General features: G+C 36.5%; 1 protein-coding gene across 5 annotated transcripts in view; it reads left to right on the top strand.

Annotated features, from left to right (window-relative positions):
- The window catches only part of Kiaa1328 (KIAA1328 ortholog), a 213,855-nt gene that overhangs the window by 120,128 nt on the left and 74,219 nt on the right, over nucleotides 1–19,508 (top strand). For all 5 annotated transcript variants that reach the window (XR_009589873.1, XM_021649075.2, XM_060377584.1 and 2 more), the window contains 2 exons: nucleotides 5,517–6,193; nucleotides 13,188–13,292. Coding sequence is in view for 4 of the 5 variants with exons in the window: in XM_021649075.2 (XP_021504750.1) it covers nucleotides 5,517–6,193; nucleotides 13,188–13,292 (782 nt within the window). In the remaining variant the exon portion in view is untranslated. The remainder of the gene's footprint in view (nucleotides 1–5,516; nucleotides 6,194–13,187; nucleotides 13,293–19,508) is intronic.

The raw sequence follows: 19,508 nt of genomic DNA, 5'->3' as shown, positions 1-19,508 counted from the left end.
AAAATATCACTTGAAGAGGGTTTCATAGAATGGGAGAGAATATTTGACACCTATACATCTGACAGAGAATTAATATCCAGAATATATAAAGAGGAAAGATTCTTTTAAAAGCCAACCCATTCAAAATATTTACCAGTGACCTGAACAGATTGCTTTCAGAAGAAGAAACTAAAATGGCTAAGAAATACCTTAAAAACAAAACAAAAGGAAAACATGAACAAAAAGCAACCTTTGCTCTCACCCTGATCAGAATGTCAATGACCAACCAAACAACTGAGAACAAATGCTGAAGGGGATGTGAAGAAACATAAACACCCATTTATTGGTGAGTTTGCAAACTGTGCAGCCACTCTGGAATCTGTGGAGAATCCTAAAAAACTAAAAATAAATCTACCTTATGACTGTCGAGCAGAAACATACATGGCACATTTATATATCTTTTGTGTGATAGATGTGCTCTGTAACCTGACCAGAAAGATAGTTAAATCCATGTAAACAAATGTGAAATTTTATTAAGTCATACTCTTAGGCTGGGCATTTATTTTTAGAATTTTTGCCTCTATTTTAAAAATTAATATGCTCTAAGTTTGTGTTACTTATTGAAAGTTTTATATTAAACCCATATGCAGGCCAGATTGGTGTTCACTGGGTAAAGGTTCTAGCTACTGAACCTGACAGCCTCAATTTGGTCCTGAGGACCCATATGGTTGATGGAAAGAACCAACATGTGTTTGTGCACACATGTATACATACACCTAAAGACTTTAAATAAAAACTTCATGTAGGTTTTTAAGCACCCATATGCTGTAGAAACAATTCAGAATATTTTGTTAGTTTAAGTCTTTGTTAAGTGAATTTGTTTTGGTTAATATCATATATATGGGCATGGAACAACTCTAAAAAGAAAAACATATCTGCCTCATTCAGGCCTATTGTTATTTGCATGGATCCCCAGAGGCATTAGATATTTTCAACTCCACTAATAAAGCAGCTGAATCTTATATTTAGAACCTTTTGGGAAGTTTGTTTTCTATTTCTTTTCTTGCTCTCTCTTAGTAACACATGATTGAGCCTAATCCTAGACTTTTTTTCTTTTTGAGACAGAGGTTCCAGACCAACCTGATACTAATTCTGCATCTACTCTTTATATTACCTGTTAGCTCCTATTTCTAATGTTTTGTCTCCTATATGTAATTGATTGAAGTGTGATGTATCATTTGAGTGTCAGATATTATCAGAATGAAATGGCCACGTTTGTCTGGAACCTGCTGCAGAACCCATAGAACAACTTTGAGATTGTGATTCTTCTGATTTTCCAATCAAGTGCTAAGATTCTCATTTTCTTCCATTTCTAGCCCACAACTCAACTTAAGTTTTTTCCAATAGCATGATGCAGTCAAAGCATACTACTTTAGAATATAGTATGTGTAACCCCAAATGTTCCATACACAGATATAGACATAGTCCCTTCGTCAGAAGTTGTTAAATATCCATCATTTTTGGCTCTTGTAAATTGGGGAGATGTTTTATTCTGCTGGCAAAGATCTCGACATTCATTCATTCTCTCTTGATAAACAACTAAACTGTTTATGAGTAGACTCAACATCTAAGCCCTAAATTTTGCAACCCGTGAATAATAATTTATATGCTTAAAGGACTTTGCATATGTGATTAAACTAAGGATTATGAGGTTAAGATATCATCCTAGATTACCTAGATAGGTGTACCCTATAGTCCAAATGGTCTTTGTAAGAGTAAGAAAGAAGTCAGAGAAAAGGACACTATGATGTTGAAAGCAGAATTTGGAGTGGTGCACTTTGAAAATAGAAGAGAGACCACAAACCAATGAATATATATGGTCACTTGGAGCTAAGAGAGAGAGAGGGAAGGAAGGAAGAAAGGAAGGAAGGGAGGGAGGGAGGAAAGAAAGGGAGGGAAGGAAGGAAGGGAGGGAGGAAGGAAGGGAGGAAAGGAGGGAAAAAAGGGAGGAAGGGAGGGAGGGAAGGAGGGAGAAAAGGGAGGAAGGAAGGAAAGGAAGAGGGAGGAAAGGAAGGAAGAAAGGAAAGGAAGGGAGGAAGGAAGGAAAGGAAGGGAGGGAAGGAAGGAAGAAAGGGAGGAAGGGAGGGAGGGAACAAAGGAAGGAAGGGAGGGAGGAAAGGAAGGAAGGAAAGGAGGGGAGGGAAAGAAGGAGGAAAGGGAGGAAGGGAGGGAGGGAAAAAAGGAAGGAAGGGAGGGAAGGAAGGAAAGGAAGGAAGGAAGGGAGGGAGGAAGGAAGGAAGAAATCTTCTCTTCAGGGCTTCCCAAAAGAAAAAGCTCTGCCAAAACTTGGACTTTGGCCCAGTAAGATTTCTCATTTCTGACCTCCACAATCTTTGGAGAAGACATTTGTGTTGTCATACACTGAAAAATTTGTGATAATTTTCTATAGTGGCAATAGGAAATGAATGTAGAAATTATAATTTATTAGTTTACTATGAAAGGGATATTTTACAACCTTGAGCAAAAAAGCTTACCTCAGTGTACAAATAATTGTTCATGAAAAGTGAAACATTACTTCAGTAGGTGTGTTATTAGCAAGCTATGCCATTAACATATGAACACCTTTGTGCCTTCTACAATGTCAAAATATATTGAGTGTTAAGAGATTCACAAGCTATACTTCATCAAATTCGTATGCATTCCTTTGGAGTCATAATCATGGCAATACTCCATTTCAGTCTAATAATATCTGGCACTCAAATGATATATCACACTTCAGTCAGTTATATATAGGTGACAGAAAAATGAGTCTGCAGGAGTTAATGAGTAACAAAAAAGTAGATCCAGAGTTGGTACCAGTCAGCCATTTCAGGTGGGCAGGTGCTGGATTGAGAACAAATCTAAAAGATACTGGTTTAGGAATCTGGACAACTTTGAATTTGGTGATGTTAGTGACAGGGAGATCAGGCTAAAGCCAAGTAAAGGGACAGTTGGAAGTATGTCATCTGGAATTATGTTCTAAGCAGGGTCTGTGATTAAGTGTCATGTTGGCGTGTCATGGTGTGGGCTATGTTCATATTTGGGGTTGCATTATTCATTGGTTTGATGTGTCCAATAAGCTTAAAGGTGGTACTTTTTAAATAAGCATGAATAATTCGCTCATTAGTCTATGCTTTAGGGTGCTAGGCAGAAGGTGATTATTTATGAACAAGATGTCAATTCATTCTGTCTCAGTATTCTGCCCAGCATTGAGTAGCTGGGGATCAAGCAGCTCTTCTAGCCAAGACGGAATAACTCAGGACAAGGAAGGGTCAGAAAGCTACTGTTCTAGACAGTGTGGAGAAAGATTAAGTTTTTTTTTTCTTGTTGTGTTAATACTACTGTTCAATATTGTTAATGACTTTCTGGACTTTCTTGAATACGGCTAAGAAATGATAACAAAATAAAAGAGTTAATGTAAATGGCCTTTAAATGAAAGGCAGAGGGAAGAGGAGGATGATGTGAGTGGAAGCTAGAAAGAATATTTCAAATGTCTTTCTCATTAACATCTGATAGTATTCTTTTGGCTTATATTTCAGTGAAGCCTGTGTTGAGGAATGCGGTTCTTCCACCGGTAGATGATTTGTGAATTTTAGCCTTTGTGCTAAAGATTATACTCTGGCTTCCCGAAGGAAGCTACACTACTACAAATGATACTACTTTGAAGAACTCATCTTTGTAGTTACTTGGTGGTGCTCATATATTTTGTGTAAAATCTAAGTCAATGGGAGAGTTTTGGCTGTAGAAGACTGTCCTAGGAAGAATCTAAACTTTGTTGAACTCATTTAGAGAATGACATTCTTCCCTAACAATTTCTTTTGATTAAAACACTTCTGCATGACAGGAGCCTAGCATAATCATCATCAGAGAGGCTTCACCCAGCAACTGATGGAAACAGATGTAGAGACCCACATCCAAGCATTAGGTGAAGCTTGGGTAATCCTGCAGAATAGGAGGAAGAAGAATTGTAGGAGCCAGAGGGGTCAGAGACACCACAAGGAAACCTTCAGAATAAACTAACCTGGGCCCATAAGGGCCTGTAGAGACTGAACCACCAACCAGGGAACCTGCACGGGATGGACCTACGACCTCTCTGCATATGTAACAGTTGTATAGCTGAGTCTTCCTGTGGAACTCCTAACAGCAGGAGCAGGGGCAGTCTCTGCCTGTATTGCCTGCCTTTTGGACCCTTTTCTTCTAGTAAACTAATAGGAGAAGATGCTACTAGTCTTACAGAATCTTGATATGCCAGGGCTGGTTGATATCCAGGGAAGGACTGGGAGGTCAGGAGGGAGGGAAAACTGCTGTCTTGATGTAAAGTAAATAAATTTATTTAAAAAATTGATTCTTCTGCTTTATTTATTGTTTTGTTAATCCCAAGTATCCAACTTGATAAACAGGCTGCCCATCAGCAACAAGCTGCCCATCAGCATTTACATGAAACTAAAATATTTCAACTTAAGCAGCCTAGAATTTAGATACCCCGTGTTTCTGAAAGGCACTGAGAAAAAACCTGCTTGCTTATAGTAAATGAAACATGTTCAGAGCTGAGCTAATGCCAACTCAATCTTCTAAGGCCAGAGTCAGATTCTATAGAAAATTTCAAAGCATGATCCCAGATGAACATCAGCATCACTTGAAAACCTCTTTAGAGATGCAAATGAGCTGAGCATTCCAGGCAGAGTTGGAAACTCTGTGTCTGAAACCAGCCTTTCATGCTTACCAAGCCCTTCAGATAATTCTCATACCTGGTAAAGTTTGAGAATAATTGATGTAGACAAAGTTTCACTCTCCTCATAGAACAGATTTACAGAAAAAAAAAAAAAAAATGTTGGGAAAGCTTGCTCTGACCTGGCAGCTCAAATGGACAACTGCTTCCTTTCTGCCTGAGTTCTAGTAGACTCTAACCCCTTACATGGTTTAATTAAAAAAAAAAATCACTTATGTTTGTAGCTGAGATTAAATATTTTGTATTTAAATAACTGCTTTTTATTAGAATTATACAAGTTGAAAGTAGTTTGTTCTATCTGTTCTCTAAAGATATCTAAGATATTTATAAAAACTCATCTAACAGTAGCTATTCAGAATTATGTAAGATGCTTTACATCAAATCTTATTCTGTATGATAGTCAGAGAATATTTAAGGTGACTGCATGAAATTTTTTTTGCTCAATATTAAAAGATATACATTTTTTAGATTTTAATATTTAATGTGTTTACATCTTAAACTTAACTTATGTAATCCTAAGTATTTGCAACTCCTAAAAATCAATAAGCTTTGCATAAGCAGCAAGTAGTAATGCTGAATCTTTCTTATCCTCCCATAGGTTTGCTGAAATACAGGTTGTATGAAAATGCATGTGGCTTTGTGGAACATGAACAATGTGGATACTCTAATATTTAAGAAAATGATATAACAGTTTTGTTGTAGCAAACATATATCATTTATTTCTGAAAAACAAAAACCAGAAGTCATTTTTTTCTGTGTTTCCTCTTAGATAAGCAACAAGAAAAGCACTCATCAACCTTCACTGATGGACCTGGATGGTTCCTACCTGAGTGTGGCCAAACCACAAACTCACTGTCAGACCAAGGCAAGGCCTCAGTCAGCAAACCTGAACTCAGCTTCAGAATCCCTTATGGCAATGAGGAGCAATTCTTTGAAACCAATAACACTTTACCATCCCAAAGAGGGTTTAGAAAGGGTGTCATCAGAAACCAGAACATGTATTTATGAATCTCTAGAGAGGAAACCAATAGATGCAACCCCAGTAGAGAAAGCCCTACCAGAAGAGTTGAAGATCAACGAATATCCACACCTTCCACCTGCTCCATCTAGCCAGTGCTGTGGTCATAAATTCTCTGAAAGTGAAAGTTATGTTCATGAGAACTATCATCCTACAAACATGGCCCCTCAATATTCTAAGACACATCCAGAATCATGCAGTCATTGTGGGATTTCCTGGGCATCTCTCATGCATGGTAGAGTGACACAGCATTCCAGTGAAACTGACATCAAAAAGCAGCTCTCAGAAGATCGAAGGCAACAATTGATATTTCAGAAAATGGAACTAGAAATTGAAAAGGAACGCTTGCAGCATCTGCTGGTCCAGCAAGAAACAAAACTACTTCTTAAACAGCAGCAGCTGCACCAATCCCGACTGGATTACAATAGGTAAGTCCTTCCTGTTCTTTCAGCACTGTCTGTAGGTTGGAGAATACAGTTTCAAATTCTGGTTTTTACAAACTTCAGTTCATAGAGGTTCTTGAGCATCTTGACTTGCTAGAGTGTATATTAGTTATGACTACAAGTAGATTCCAGTCTTCTATACAAGCTATAAATGCATCTATGTGCAAGGGTGCTGTGTCTACACATGTGTAGGCAAGAAGAGGACCTCAAGTGCCTTTATCTACCCAGCATTCTCTACCTTAATCAGAACTCACCATGTCCACTGGGCTCCTGGGCTCTACTCCCAAAGCTAGGGTTACAAGCACATGTAATCATACCTATCTGGGCATTTGAACTCAAGTCTTCATACTTGAGCAGCAAATTCTTTACCCACAGAGCTCTCTCCCAAGTTCCAGTGATAACCATGTGCTTTGCTATTTGGTATCACTATGGAGATTTAAACATTAAATTTTTTATTGTAAATTGTTTATTTCAGAGTGTAGAATCACATTGTAAAAAAATATGATTGGTTGTCTTCATCCTACATTCACGTCTTTCAGACATATAAAACAAATCATGAGGACCATTTAAAAGTAATACTAGTCTTGAACATAGCCTGCCTTATAACTAGTCCTAATGAACATACCCATATACTTTTTTCTATTAAAAATTACTTTTTCCCAAGTAATCTTTTTAAGTTTTCTTTGTATAGATTTCAGAACATGTAGTAGTATGTTACATAAGGACAAAACACATGCTGTGTGTTGATCCTATTTGCTCTGTACTTTCCCTTTTATTTTTTAATTTTTATTGCTGCTGGAGCTCAAGCCCTGGGCCTTGTGCATGTTAGGCTAGTGTTCTGCCACTGAGATATACCCTCACCCTTCATTGTTCTCTTCTTAATAACGATCTCCTTACAACAGTGTTTCAAAAGCAGGGTTGCTATTTTGATGCTATGTACTCTTCACTATAATTTTACATCCATAAGCATAAAGTTTACTATTTAAGAAAATTATAAGTAAGTCATATATAAGTATATTTAGAATTTTAAAATGTGGTATTTATATCCTTAAAAGACAATGAATTGTAAGTTTCCTAAGGGAAATGCTTCTGTCTCATTATTTTTGTCTTTGTGGCCACTATTCTCCCCTATAGAATCTTATTAGAAGCACTCATCTCTTTAGAGTTGTAGCTGACTTTTGAGGAAAATCTTATATATGTATAAATTTTACATTATACATATTCATAATTACTTTTAAACTTCATTTTGAAATAATTACAGGTTCACGAGCAATTTTAAAAATATTTCAGAGATATTCCATATGACTTTCACTGATGGGTTACAGGTTACATAACTAAACTTGTGAATTAGCATTAGTACAGTGTGTATGGTTACTGCTGCTATTTTATTGAGTGTCTAGTTTGCTGAAACCACCATAATAAAAACACAAAGGTATTTTGTCACAACAGAGATTGCCATATTTGAGCCTCATCCATGTTCTTTTCTTAAACTTCATATAAATATAAATAGAAATCCTTTTATTATGGTCCCTGAACGCTACCGCTGCTTTTAATCCAACTGAGTTATTTCTGTTGTGCTTTAGTTAGGTGTCTGACTCTACTTTATGGCCTCTTAGTCATTTACAAGAATCTAGTGAGGTTTGTTATCTTTCCTATTTTTGCTGGTGATTTTTTTTTTTTTTTACTTCTCTCAGGTGAGCAATTTTCTAATGTACAGTTAATTTTTGCCTGGTTTTTATTTATGTCTTCTGTTTCATTTTTAGAGATTTTCTGTCTTTCGATTTTATTTCAAGAATATTTAGAAGTGTTCTTTGTAATGTCTGTTCTAATATTCCATATTCCCATTAGATCTTTTTCCATCTTAGTGTTGGCTATTCATTGTTCTTAGGCACTTAGTTTGTAGCCTAAGTCACTGGGTGTTACCCTCTAATACTCAGAGGCAGAGGGCTTAGCTGCCTCATGAGAGCCCATAGAAATTGAAAGTCTGGCTTCCACTCAGCCTCTGCTGGTGGGAACAGGGCAAGTAAAGCCCCACATTTCTTTTGTGGTTGACGAGAGTGGAACACTAAGAGTAGTTTGACTGTTTAAAAGCTTCCTGCTTCTTTGACTAAATGGGGAGGATTTTTCCTCCTTTCCATGCTTTTGAGGTTTCTCTGTCAGCATGTTTTTGGTATTCTAAGTATATAGACGAAAACAGAGTCCTTAAAACACAACATCCGTACTCTGGGCCCATTCTACTCATTGCCCATCTTTCTCTTTTTCTTTGTTTGCTTCAAAGTCATCAAGTTCATTCATAGGCATCGTAGCTGTGTTGGGCTGTTGGTTGCTCATCTCCTTGGAAGCTTGCTGGTATCTTGTGGTGCCAACAAAGTTATTCCTCAGGGAAGGGACATGTAGGTCAGCTGCAGCTCAAGTGACTCTGGGTCTTGTTTCTGATGTGCATAGTGTCTTGGGCAGTAAGAATTGACCTTCCACCTCTGGGGGTCAGTCAAGGGTAACAGCAATAAATTGTGTGGTTTTTTTGGAGTCTTTTAAACACCCCTAACCAACAACTAAAAACAAAACAAAACAAACAAACAAACAAAAAACAGCTTCTCATATTTTGTTTCTTATATTCTAAAGATGTCTGTCTTCTGGGAAACTCTTCAGAAATGGTATGAGTTCCACCATGGGTCTTTATCCTAATTTTATTTTTAAGCTGACTCTATTTATTCCTGTATTCAGAATTACTTTCGTCAAATTATCATTTCATTGAATCAATTCTATTGCATAGATGAGTTTTACCCTAGGTAATTGCTATCTGCAGTCTTAGAAAATCCTTGGTGTTTCACTAAGTGGATTTTGGTGGAGGCTTTTTGAGACAGAATTTTCACCTGTTGCCCAAGCTAGCCCAAACCTGTGTTTCTCCTACCTTCTCCCACATCCTGGGGGTGCAGCTGTCAACACACCAAGCTGAAGTCATTTTTAACTAGAGGTGGCTCTCTCTTCCTACTGCTTTTCTACTGTGGAAATCAGCTGACCTGCCATGGTTAGCTGGGACAGGTCAGAAGTCAGAGCCTTGATTTATCTATTTAATCAGTATCACGATTCATATTTCTAGGCTGAAAGTGGACCTACTCTCTGGCCTACTTTTTAGATTTATGCAGTTTTATCACTTAAGAGTTAACTGAAAGTCTGCACAGTAGTGTCATGAGCCGAGAATATCTGTCGTGAATGAACCCTCCTGATGCAATGCCTTCCTTTCACCACTTCTGAATTTTAAAAACCGGTAAATGCTTTTTCTATATTACATGCTGCCAATCAACCTAGTTTGCAAAGTTTTCTGTAATTTGCAGTCATCTCTGTACCCATTTGCCCCATTTTTCCTAAGAAGTTTTTTTTTCTGAAAGTTTGCCTTGTTATAACTTTTGCCTTATACTATTCGTATTCTTTTTTCATGCCATACGTTCTCCTTTAGCTTAAATATGTTTGCTTTCCTTTTCCAGTTATCTACACCTCATATAGTCATTGTCAAATAGTTAAAATCATACTACTGAATTTTAGACCTGGTTTCTTTCTCACTAGCTCCTTAAGTTATAGGATATATATATATATATATATATATATATGTATATATATATATATATATATATATGAGCACCATAGTATTTTTTGTGTAACATAGACCTATAACTCACCTCAATTTTCATTGCTTTAGAAAACATTTGTTATTTCTGCCCAAAACTATGTGGGAGGAATACGTGGTGGAATAAAACTTTGATCTATCTCAGTGTTATGCACAGTCTCACACACTAATTTATGCAGCATATGAACTATTGTATATCTTTATTAAATTTGTAATTTAAGTGGTCAGGTAACTCACTTCAATTGCAGTAATAAATTAATTCTAGTTATGCTCATGGTATTATTTATGGTGATTTAGGATATTCAGGAAATGTATTGGAAAGACAGTCTATAATTGAATACCAAATAAGTAACATAAAATTAAAGTTGTTAAAGTAGTTCAGAGTTTGGGGATGAGCCTTTCCCACTGAAATGAATTTGGGAAGACATTAACACTTACTTAAATTCTGATAAATAATTGATTATGCTGTGTTGAGATTACATAGTCAGTGCTTTCAGAAAGTCTTGCTTTGTGAATCCTTTCTAAATTAGTCAAAGATTTATCTGAAATTGCAGTGCCAAGAACTACCATAAATTCATTTGGGAGTAAGAGCAAAGTAGTGCAAGGCTGTTTATAAATATTTGTCTCTGTCTCCAACATTTATAATGTATATACTGTATACCTAGGGTATAAAAAAATGGACTGCCTCCACTATTTAAAAATCGTATCACCTTGGTCAAGTTTTGTACCTGGGCCTGTCCCATTTTCTTCTGTGGATACATATATGTATTACTTTACTGGACTGTCTGTGAGGACCAGTACAATAATATAGGTAAGATACATTCCACACGTGGTTGCTGCTATTGTCATCAACATCATTTCTACTCTTGCTGCAGAGGCTATTCTGACTGCTGTTATTACTATTTTTCTTACTCTTTTCTCACAGTTGCCTGATTTTAGCAGTTTATACATTCATTTACCTATCAACTTGTGTGTCACTACAAAGTAATTACACTGTAAATTCCATCTCTTTGTCTACCACTATGTATAGTTACAAGTAAAAAAAAATGGCTTTAGATAGTGATGAATACTATATTCATGATGTTCTTACTGCTTCATAGTTTGATTTCACAATTAAAAAATATGCTTTTATATATAACCAGAGAACATTTCTAAAAAGTTGAAGGAATAGATATTAAACATCACATATTTGGTATCAGTGATTGATCCCTAAACTCTAGATAGAAGGTTTGTGTGCTATGTTTTCAACAGCTTTTTCTTCTCAGTACATGTGAGTGTGGTCTTAATAAATCTCAGTAGATAATATGTTTTCTGTCTTAGGTTTTTTTTTTAAAGCCTTTTTTAATTTTTTTTTATTTCTTTATTTTACATATGAGTGCTCTATTTTGCGTGTACATCTGCATGACAGAAAAGGGCACCAGATCTCATTATAGATGGTTGTGAGCCACCATGTGGTTGCTGGGAATTCAACTCAGGACCTCTGGAAGAGCAAACAGTGCTCTTAACCTCTGAGCCATCTCTCTAGCCCCTGTCTTAGGGTTCTTATTGTTGTGATAACACTGTGAAGAAAAGCAAGTTGGGAAGGAAAAGGTTTATTTCTTACATTCCAGATAATAATCCATCACTGAGGAAAGTCAGGGCAAGAATTAAGCCAGGCAGGAACCTGAAAGACAGGAACCAAAACAGAAGCCATGGAGGACCTCCGCTTACTTGCTTTCTCCCTGTGGTTTGCTCAGCCTTCCTTCTTACAACATCTGGGACCACCAGCACAGATTAGAGCTTCCTAAACTGAGCTGACCCTTCCACATCAATCAGTAATTATGAAAATGTCCACAGCCAATTTGGTGGGGTTATTTTCTCAGTGGAGTTTTTTTTGTTTGTTTTGTTTTGTTTTTCCCCAAATGACTCTTAGTTTATGTCAAATTGACAATAGACATTAACCAGGACACCTAGTTCTATTTTTGTCTGTGGCCTAAAGAAAATATATTGGTCACTGATCTTTTAGCTCTTTGAAGAGTCAATTTAAGAAGTTAGACATGTTCTTAGTTTATGTTTTACAGGGTCAATAATGTTTGAGAGTTATAGGAGTCTTTATTTAGACCATGCTGATGTGAATGGCTTATATTTGAAGTGTTTATTCAAAAGGACTGCATGTTGAAGGTTTGGTTACAAGTGCAATGTTCAGAGATGGAACCTAAGGAAAATGATTGTATCATGAGGGCACTGGTCTAAATAACTAATTGAGTTAATTGAATAATCCATCAATGAGTTGATTTTTCCACTAAAACTCTTGATAATTCATAATTTGTGACATTATTATGACTTAGTAAAGACTACAAGGTGGACATCCTTGGAGGAATAACTCAACCTTGTTTCCTTTGAAACCTTTGTTTCTCTTTGCTTCAAAGCTGACATGAGGTTAACAGCTTTCCTCTGCCTCACCTCAGGCCCACAGAAATAGAGCCAACCTACCCTAAGATGAAACCTCAGAAACCACGAGTTAAATTCTTCCTCCATTAATCTGTTTACTTAGGTGTTTTGTTACAGCAATGGAAATTGTGATGTTAATGTTGACTGTTGGCTTGACAGAATCATATCAAGCTTCTGGGCATGCGTGGAAAGGCTTACCTTGATCAGGTTGATTGAGGTAGGAAGACCTAAATCTAAATGTTGGGTATGTGGTTCCCTGAACCTGGGACTTAGATTACAGGAAAAGGGGAAAGATAGCTTACGTCTAGCATTTAACTCCTGCTTCCTGACTGCAAATGCAATGTAGCCAGCTGCCTCAAGCTCCTATTTTCAGCTCTTCCCCATTGTGATAGACTATACCACCAAAGTGTGAGCCAAATAAACCTTTTCTCTTATTGGCTTTTTGTTTTTGTTTTTGTTTTTTTCTAATGTTTTATCACAGAAACAGGAAAAGTAACTAAGACAAAAGTAACTAACACAATGAACAAAACATTCAACAATGAATAGACAGAAATTTTCACCTTCTAGAATTGATACTTATACTTGAAGTGCTCCTAAAACATTTATTATAATCCTGAATTTTTAAATTATGTTCTAACCAGCTCAGTCTTTCCACATGCTTCTGTAAAGAAAATCTAAAGTCCTATAAATCTTATAAAATCTATAAATCTATAAGTCCTATAAATTGATGTGCTTACTTAAAACATGCCTTTAGAACACACACACACACTGAGTGCCCACCAGCCTCTGCATTCATGTTTAACAGTTGAGTTGTAATGTGAACATAATTTTTGGTGTCTGTCTTGAGGAGCATGGCTTCCCAAGGATTACTATTCAGCCTATCAGGTGCTTCAGGATTAGAAATTCTTAAATTTATTTTTACAGGTTAAGAACTCAAGCTATGTTTACATCTCAAGAACTGGTTGCTGATAAGGAGTTTACTAAACCTGATCTGGATCTGAATATGAATGGGAGTGACTGTGGACCAAGGTAAATATGAGGGTGGAAGAAAGCAAAAATATTAAGGATGTGTACGTTAGAACGTATTTGATAATAATTTATAGCTTTTTGTTTATCATTAGGTTTTTTTTTAACTGTTGATAATAGCAATATTCTTGGCATTTTCCTGTCTCAGGCTGACCATAAATTCACTATGTGACCAAGATTGGCCTTGAACTTCTCTTCTTCCTACCTTTGCCACCAAGACACACAGGCCATGTGTATGAGTTACATGCCTAGTCCTTATTATTATTTTTGATCATTTAAAACTATATACATACATTCTCATTATACAATTTTGAAAAAATTGAAAAGAATAAAAATCATAATCATACTTCTCTGTAACAATCTTTAAACCCTTTTTTATTTTTCTTCATAATCATTGTATATTCTGTACTAAGTAATAAAGATTACATTTATTCAAAATTTTATTTACTCACTTTTCTGGTATCATTTAATACTTTGTAAAACTATGTTAATTTAGTCAGCAAATATTTATTGTATATCTATTGTAGGTACCAATATTTCTTTATTAACCTGTTTCACTTTTACTACCATTTTAAAATTGGTTCAGTTTTGTTACTAATCTTTTTGTGATTCATTCTCTATGAAAAGTATTTGGTCCTTGTCTTTCTGTGAATTTTCTTAACATTAGTGCTACTGTACATGAGTTAGCCTTTAATAACTTGTTTTATACTGGGGAAACAGTATACTCCTACAGTTGGGACACTTTCTTCAATCTAAGGAAATATTTTTGTTTTCCGTTTACAGTCTGTCAGTTTTCTTTTTGTGTCCTCTCTTCCTGGGACTTGAGTTGAAATTCAGATGCTCAATTTCTGAGGCTCATATTCCATTTCATTTTTCCTCCTCTCATCTTTTTACTATTCATCTGTCCCTCCTAGTTTCTAAGAAACTTTCTGAATTTTATCTGTTAGTGCTTCTGTTGAATTTTATTATTGCTATAATTCTTAATGTCCAAGAACCACTGTTCTTCAAACATGCTTTTAAAAAATATTCACCCATTCTTGTTTTATATGTGTCATTTTTCTCATATCTCTGAAGATATTTATAGTAGGTTTTGAAGCTGCTTCTGTTCGTAGTACATTATTCTGTTTTCAACAAGTTCAAGTTTGTTTTGTCCACAGATGTCTAGTAGGCCACTCTTATTTCTAAGCAAAAGCAATGAACAACTATTAAAAGCTTTTGATGTGTGTCAACAAGGTCTGTCAACTCATGGATTCCCTGGGATTAGGTGGAAGCCATGAGGATCCCTACCTGTTTCTGCTCATAGGTCTTTTCTCTTTGGTAGTTAGTTCTAAGGACAAGTTGTATGACATGCTGGGAAAATTGGATGGCATCTTTTTATGAGCTAGGCTGCTGTTAGTCAGATTTTTATTACAGTGACAAAATACATTTTAAAATCTCAAAACGATGAAAGGATTATTTTTATTTCAGAGCTTTCAGTCTGTGGTAAGTTGGCTTATTGTTCCTGGGTCCGTGGTGAGGCAGAATTTTGCTGTAGCTAACACTTGATAGAACAAAGTTGTTTACCTCATGGTAGCCAGGAAGCAAAAAGAGAAAAGGGAACAGGTTCCAATATAGCCCCTTCAAGAGTGTGTCCCAATGTTGTGCTCTATGCTGATCTCCCAAAGGTACCACCAACCACCGGAAATTCCTCAGGAATTAAGATCCACACCATACCAGCTCTTAATGTGAGGACCACATTCGTCCTTCTCCAGACGAAAACGCCCATGAACATTACTGTGTATGCTTTCACCTAATCACCCTTTGACCTCTATGGCTTTCTCCCCCCAACTATATTTAAGACACCCAAGTCTAGAGTCATTCTTATGTACACATATACACATGTGCACATGATCATGTGTGCATGCATGTAGAGGCCACAGGGGAACCTTGGGCTCATCATATCTTGGGTGTCATTTACCTTGTTGTTAATATAATATTTTTATTACCTTTTTGAGAATTTCATACAATGCATTTGGTTGTATTCACCCTCCACTCCTCCCCGCAACTCATTCCAGATCCACCTCCCACTTTCCTTGATTTTTGAGACAACATGTCTCTGGCATGGAACTTGACAAAAAGGCTGGCCAGTAAACCTCGGTGATACACATGTCTCCACCTCCCCATTACAAGCATGTGACACTATGCCTGTTGAGGATTATCTTTGCTTGTTTGTGTGTTTTGCTTTTTATATTGGTGCTAAGGATCACAGCTAGCAGGCATTTTACTAAACCACTCAGCCATCTCCCCAGTCAGCAATCACTTTTCCCACCTTTCTGGAGATAAACCTCCATCCTTCTACACTAGTCGGGACAGAGAGTCAAGGGCAGCTTGAACACTTTAGCTAGCTACATTTTTGTTTTGTTTTGTTTTTGCTTTGTTTTTCAGTGTTGTTGTATTCCTGCCTTCCCTAAACCTTTCAGGAATTCTCCGGCATGGGCATGGTTCAGCCCTTCTTCTTCCCTACCCATAGCAGTTTTTGTTTGTTTGTTTGCTTGTTTGTTTGTTTTTATAATTGGCTGATTGAATTTACCTCATATCTGCTTTTCAGACTTCTGAACTTTATGACATCTTTTATGTACTGTCACATTTGTATGGCTTGAAAGGCTTTTATCCTTCTCATCCTTTTACTGTTCTCACAGAGAAGCTTTAAAAAGGGACAGTTATGTTTTCAATCAGGCAAGGAAATTAGCTTTCTAATGTTGATTTGAATAATTAAGCTACACTTGGCAACTTAATAAATGGAAAGAGAATTCTGTTGTTATTAGCAATTTTCCAATATTCAAATAAGATGAACATTTGTCTGTATTCATTAGCACTTTGTTATTTCTTCACTATGTAGACCAGGTTGGCCTGGAACTCTCAGAAGTCTCCCTGCCTATGCCTCCCAAGTGTTGAGATTAAGGATGTGTGCCACACACTTTGTGAGGACCAACGGGGAAGGAGCCAGAGCTGCTGGAGCTCATTCCATATGAGTTCTTGGCCTGATGTACAGAAAAATACAGGACCTAGACTGTTAAAAAATACATGTGCTACAATACCCAGCCTTTTTTATTACATTTTTATTTAAAATATTTTCTTATTAATATATATATCTTTACTTTATTATTTATATGTGCCATAAAAAAAACATGAAAATGCTAGTAAGTTAACAGAAGGAAATAAAAATGCACCTGAAATCTTGTCATTTTAGATGTAAACTTATATAATTTCTTTATCTAATAAATCGATGTTTTATATTAGTATAAAATTGTTTTATAATCTTCAAATATTTTAACCTTCATTAAAAATTTAAAATGCCTTTTAAAAATACCTTTTTATAAGACATTCTCTTAAAAAATAAAATGAGACATATCAAGAAGATACCAGTTTCCCTTTGTTCTGTTTCTCATTTCCTATCCTGACTATTTTAGTTGATTATTGGCTCTTTGATGTAGCTTCCTAAACCTTTCTTTATGCTTATAGACACAGGCACATGTATACACTTCAGATAATCTAAACACATTAGATGCCCACACACACATAGTACTTAACAATTATCAAGTTTTTAGGTACAATCACCTGTAGTAAACAGAATATTTCCCCCATAAGGTGCTAGTGAGATAGTCTAGTGAGAGAGGTGCTGCCCAGACTGATGGTCTGAGTTTCATCCCAGAGACTCTGTGTGGTGGAAGGAAAGAATCAGTTCCTGAATGTTGTTCTCTGACCTCCACATACTCACTATGGCATTCACACTCTAAACAAACATGAAATAAATGTAACAATTTTTTAAAAGAATAATTCTCCACCACAAGTATTCAAGCTCAGGATCACTGGAATCTCTCTATTTCTTCACATGGCAAAGAGGCTTTGCAGATATGACAACATGGGAAGATTGCTCTGGATTCTCTTAGTGGGCCCAGTCTAATTACTATAGTCAGTAAGTGTGGAAAACCTTTATGTGCTGGTTCAGACACGTGGGAAAAAAAAGAATCAGAGATTATAAATATGAAAGTAACTTAACCTGCCATTGCTGGATTTAAAAATGGAGGAAGGAGAACATAGGCCAAAGAATGCAAGTAGGAAAATAACAGGCCTTATCTGACAGCCATTAAGGAAATAGCATGCTCAATGAGCAAGGAAACAGCCCTGTTAACACCTAAGCACTATCCAAGTGAGATCCCATCAGACTTCTGACTCATAAAATTATAAAGTGATAAATTCATTTTATTTATTCCAATTAATTTGTGGTAAATTATTGAAGAATGAATAACAACAACTACAGATATTAATTCATTATTATAAGTGCATAAGTATATATAGGCAGCTTAACTAGTAAGTTTCTATCTCCAAACATTCAAGTTATTTCACTTTTTTTAGTATTGCACATGATGATATGGTGAGCATTATGAAACATATATTCTTTTGGTAATTTTTCTTTTCCTAAAAATATTTTTTCATACAATGTATTTTGTTTACCATTTCCCTTCCACCTACTCCTCCCAGTTTCCTCCCATCTTCCCTTCCATCTGGAGCCACCACCTTTCTGTCTCTTGTTAGAAAACAGGCATCTAAGGAATAATAATAAAGTAAGGTAAATAAAAAGCAAACAAATAAGAATATGACAAGCAAGTAAAGAAAACAGCCAAAGTAAATGCACAAAAATAAATATAAATGCAGAGACACACATGCCATTGAGTTCATTTCTGTTAGCCAGTGATACTTCGTTGGAGAAACGTAATTTTTGTATGCAAGTGGATATCAACTGGAGATATTTTCTGCATTAGTCATGGGGGTGTGTCCACTTCTCATTTCAGCTCTAGGGTCCTGGTTTGGTACAGACCCATGAAGGCCCTGTGCATGCTGCCACATTCTCTTGTGAGTTCATGTGTGTGCCAGTTCTGCTGTGTCTAGAAGGCCTTGATGACTGATATCCTCAATTCCCTCTGGGTCTTACACTCTCTCCCTCCTGTTCAATAGTGTTCTCTGAACTCTGAGGGGAGGGATTTAATGGGAGACATCCCTTATAGGGCAGAGTGTTCCAAGGCCTCTCATTCTCCTCACATTAGCTGGCTGTGGGTCTTTGTTTTTGTTCCCATCTGCTACAGGGGGAAATGTCTCTGATGGTGACTAGTCAAGAAGGAGAATGTCATTAGAAATCACTTTATTACAGCATTTCCTTTACCAGAATAGTAGTATTTAAATTTCCTATAGGTCCCTAACCTATCTAGTTTCAGTTTCTTGGGTTACCCTAGCAGTGTCAGATCTGGGTTCCATCTCATGGAGTGAGCCTTAACTCAAATCAGATATTTGTTATGCAAATAAGAAGGAAAAAAGTCGAAGTATTATCTGCAGATGAAATGGTAATATACATAAGTGGCCCTAGAAATTCCACCAACAAACTATTACAGCTAATAAACATTCAGCAAAGTAGTTGGATACAAAATTAGCACACAAAGCTCAGTAACTGTCCTATATACGAATGACAAGTGGACTGGGAAAGAAATCAGGGAAACAACACCTTTCACAATAACCTCAAATAATAGAAAACATCCTGGCGGGGGGGAGGGGTAATTTTAACCAAGCGAGTGAAAAACATAAATGATTAAAAACTTAAAGAAATTGAAGAAGATATCAGAAGATTGAAGTATCTCTCATGCTCATGGATCAGTAGAATTAATATAGTAAAATGGTCATCTTACCAAAAGCAATCAATAGATTCAGTATTATGGTACTTTTTTTCTTTGTTTTATTTTGGTTTGGTTTGGTTTGGTTTTTCAAGAGTAGGTTTCTCTGTGTAACAGCCCTGGCTCTCCTGAACCCCCTTTGTAGACAAGGCTGTCCTCCAACTCACAGAGATCTGCCTGTCTCTGCCTTCTGAGTGCTGGGATTAAAGGCATGTACCTCCCATCCCACCCAGCTATTCTGGTAATTTTTTAAAGGATAAACTCCTCTAAAATGAAGTTGGCAGGCCAGAAGGTATTTCTGTAAGATACTTTTAATAATTTATCATTGTAAATTATACTTGGCAAATTGTTATGGTTTGAATGTGAAATGTAACCCTCCCCTACTCCCACCCCCCAGACTTGTGATTTGAACCCTTCTTCTCCCAGCAGTATTTTGGTAGGCTTTAGGAAATGGGCCCACATGTCAGAAGTAGGTTACCAACAGGTGATTCTTTGAAGGTTATACCCAGCCTCTGGT

Source organism: Meriones unguiculatus, chromosome 2 (genome assembly GCF_030254825.1).
Source record: "Meriones unguiculatus strain TT.TT164.6M chromosome 2, Bangor_MerUng_6.1, whole genome shotgun sequence".
Classification (NCBI taxonomy): Eukaryota; Metazoa; Chordata; class Mammalia; order Rodentia; family Muridae; genus Meriones; species Meriones unguiculatus.
Note: the sequence above shows the minus strand (reverse complement) of the source record. Positions and strands in the feature narration are given on the sequence as shown.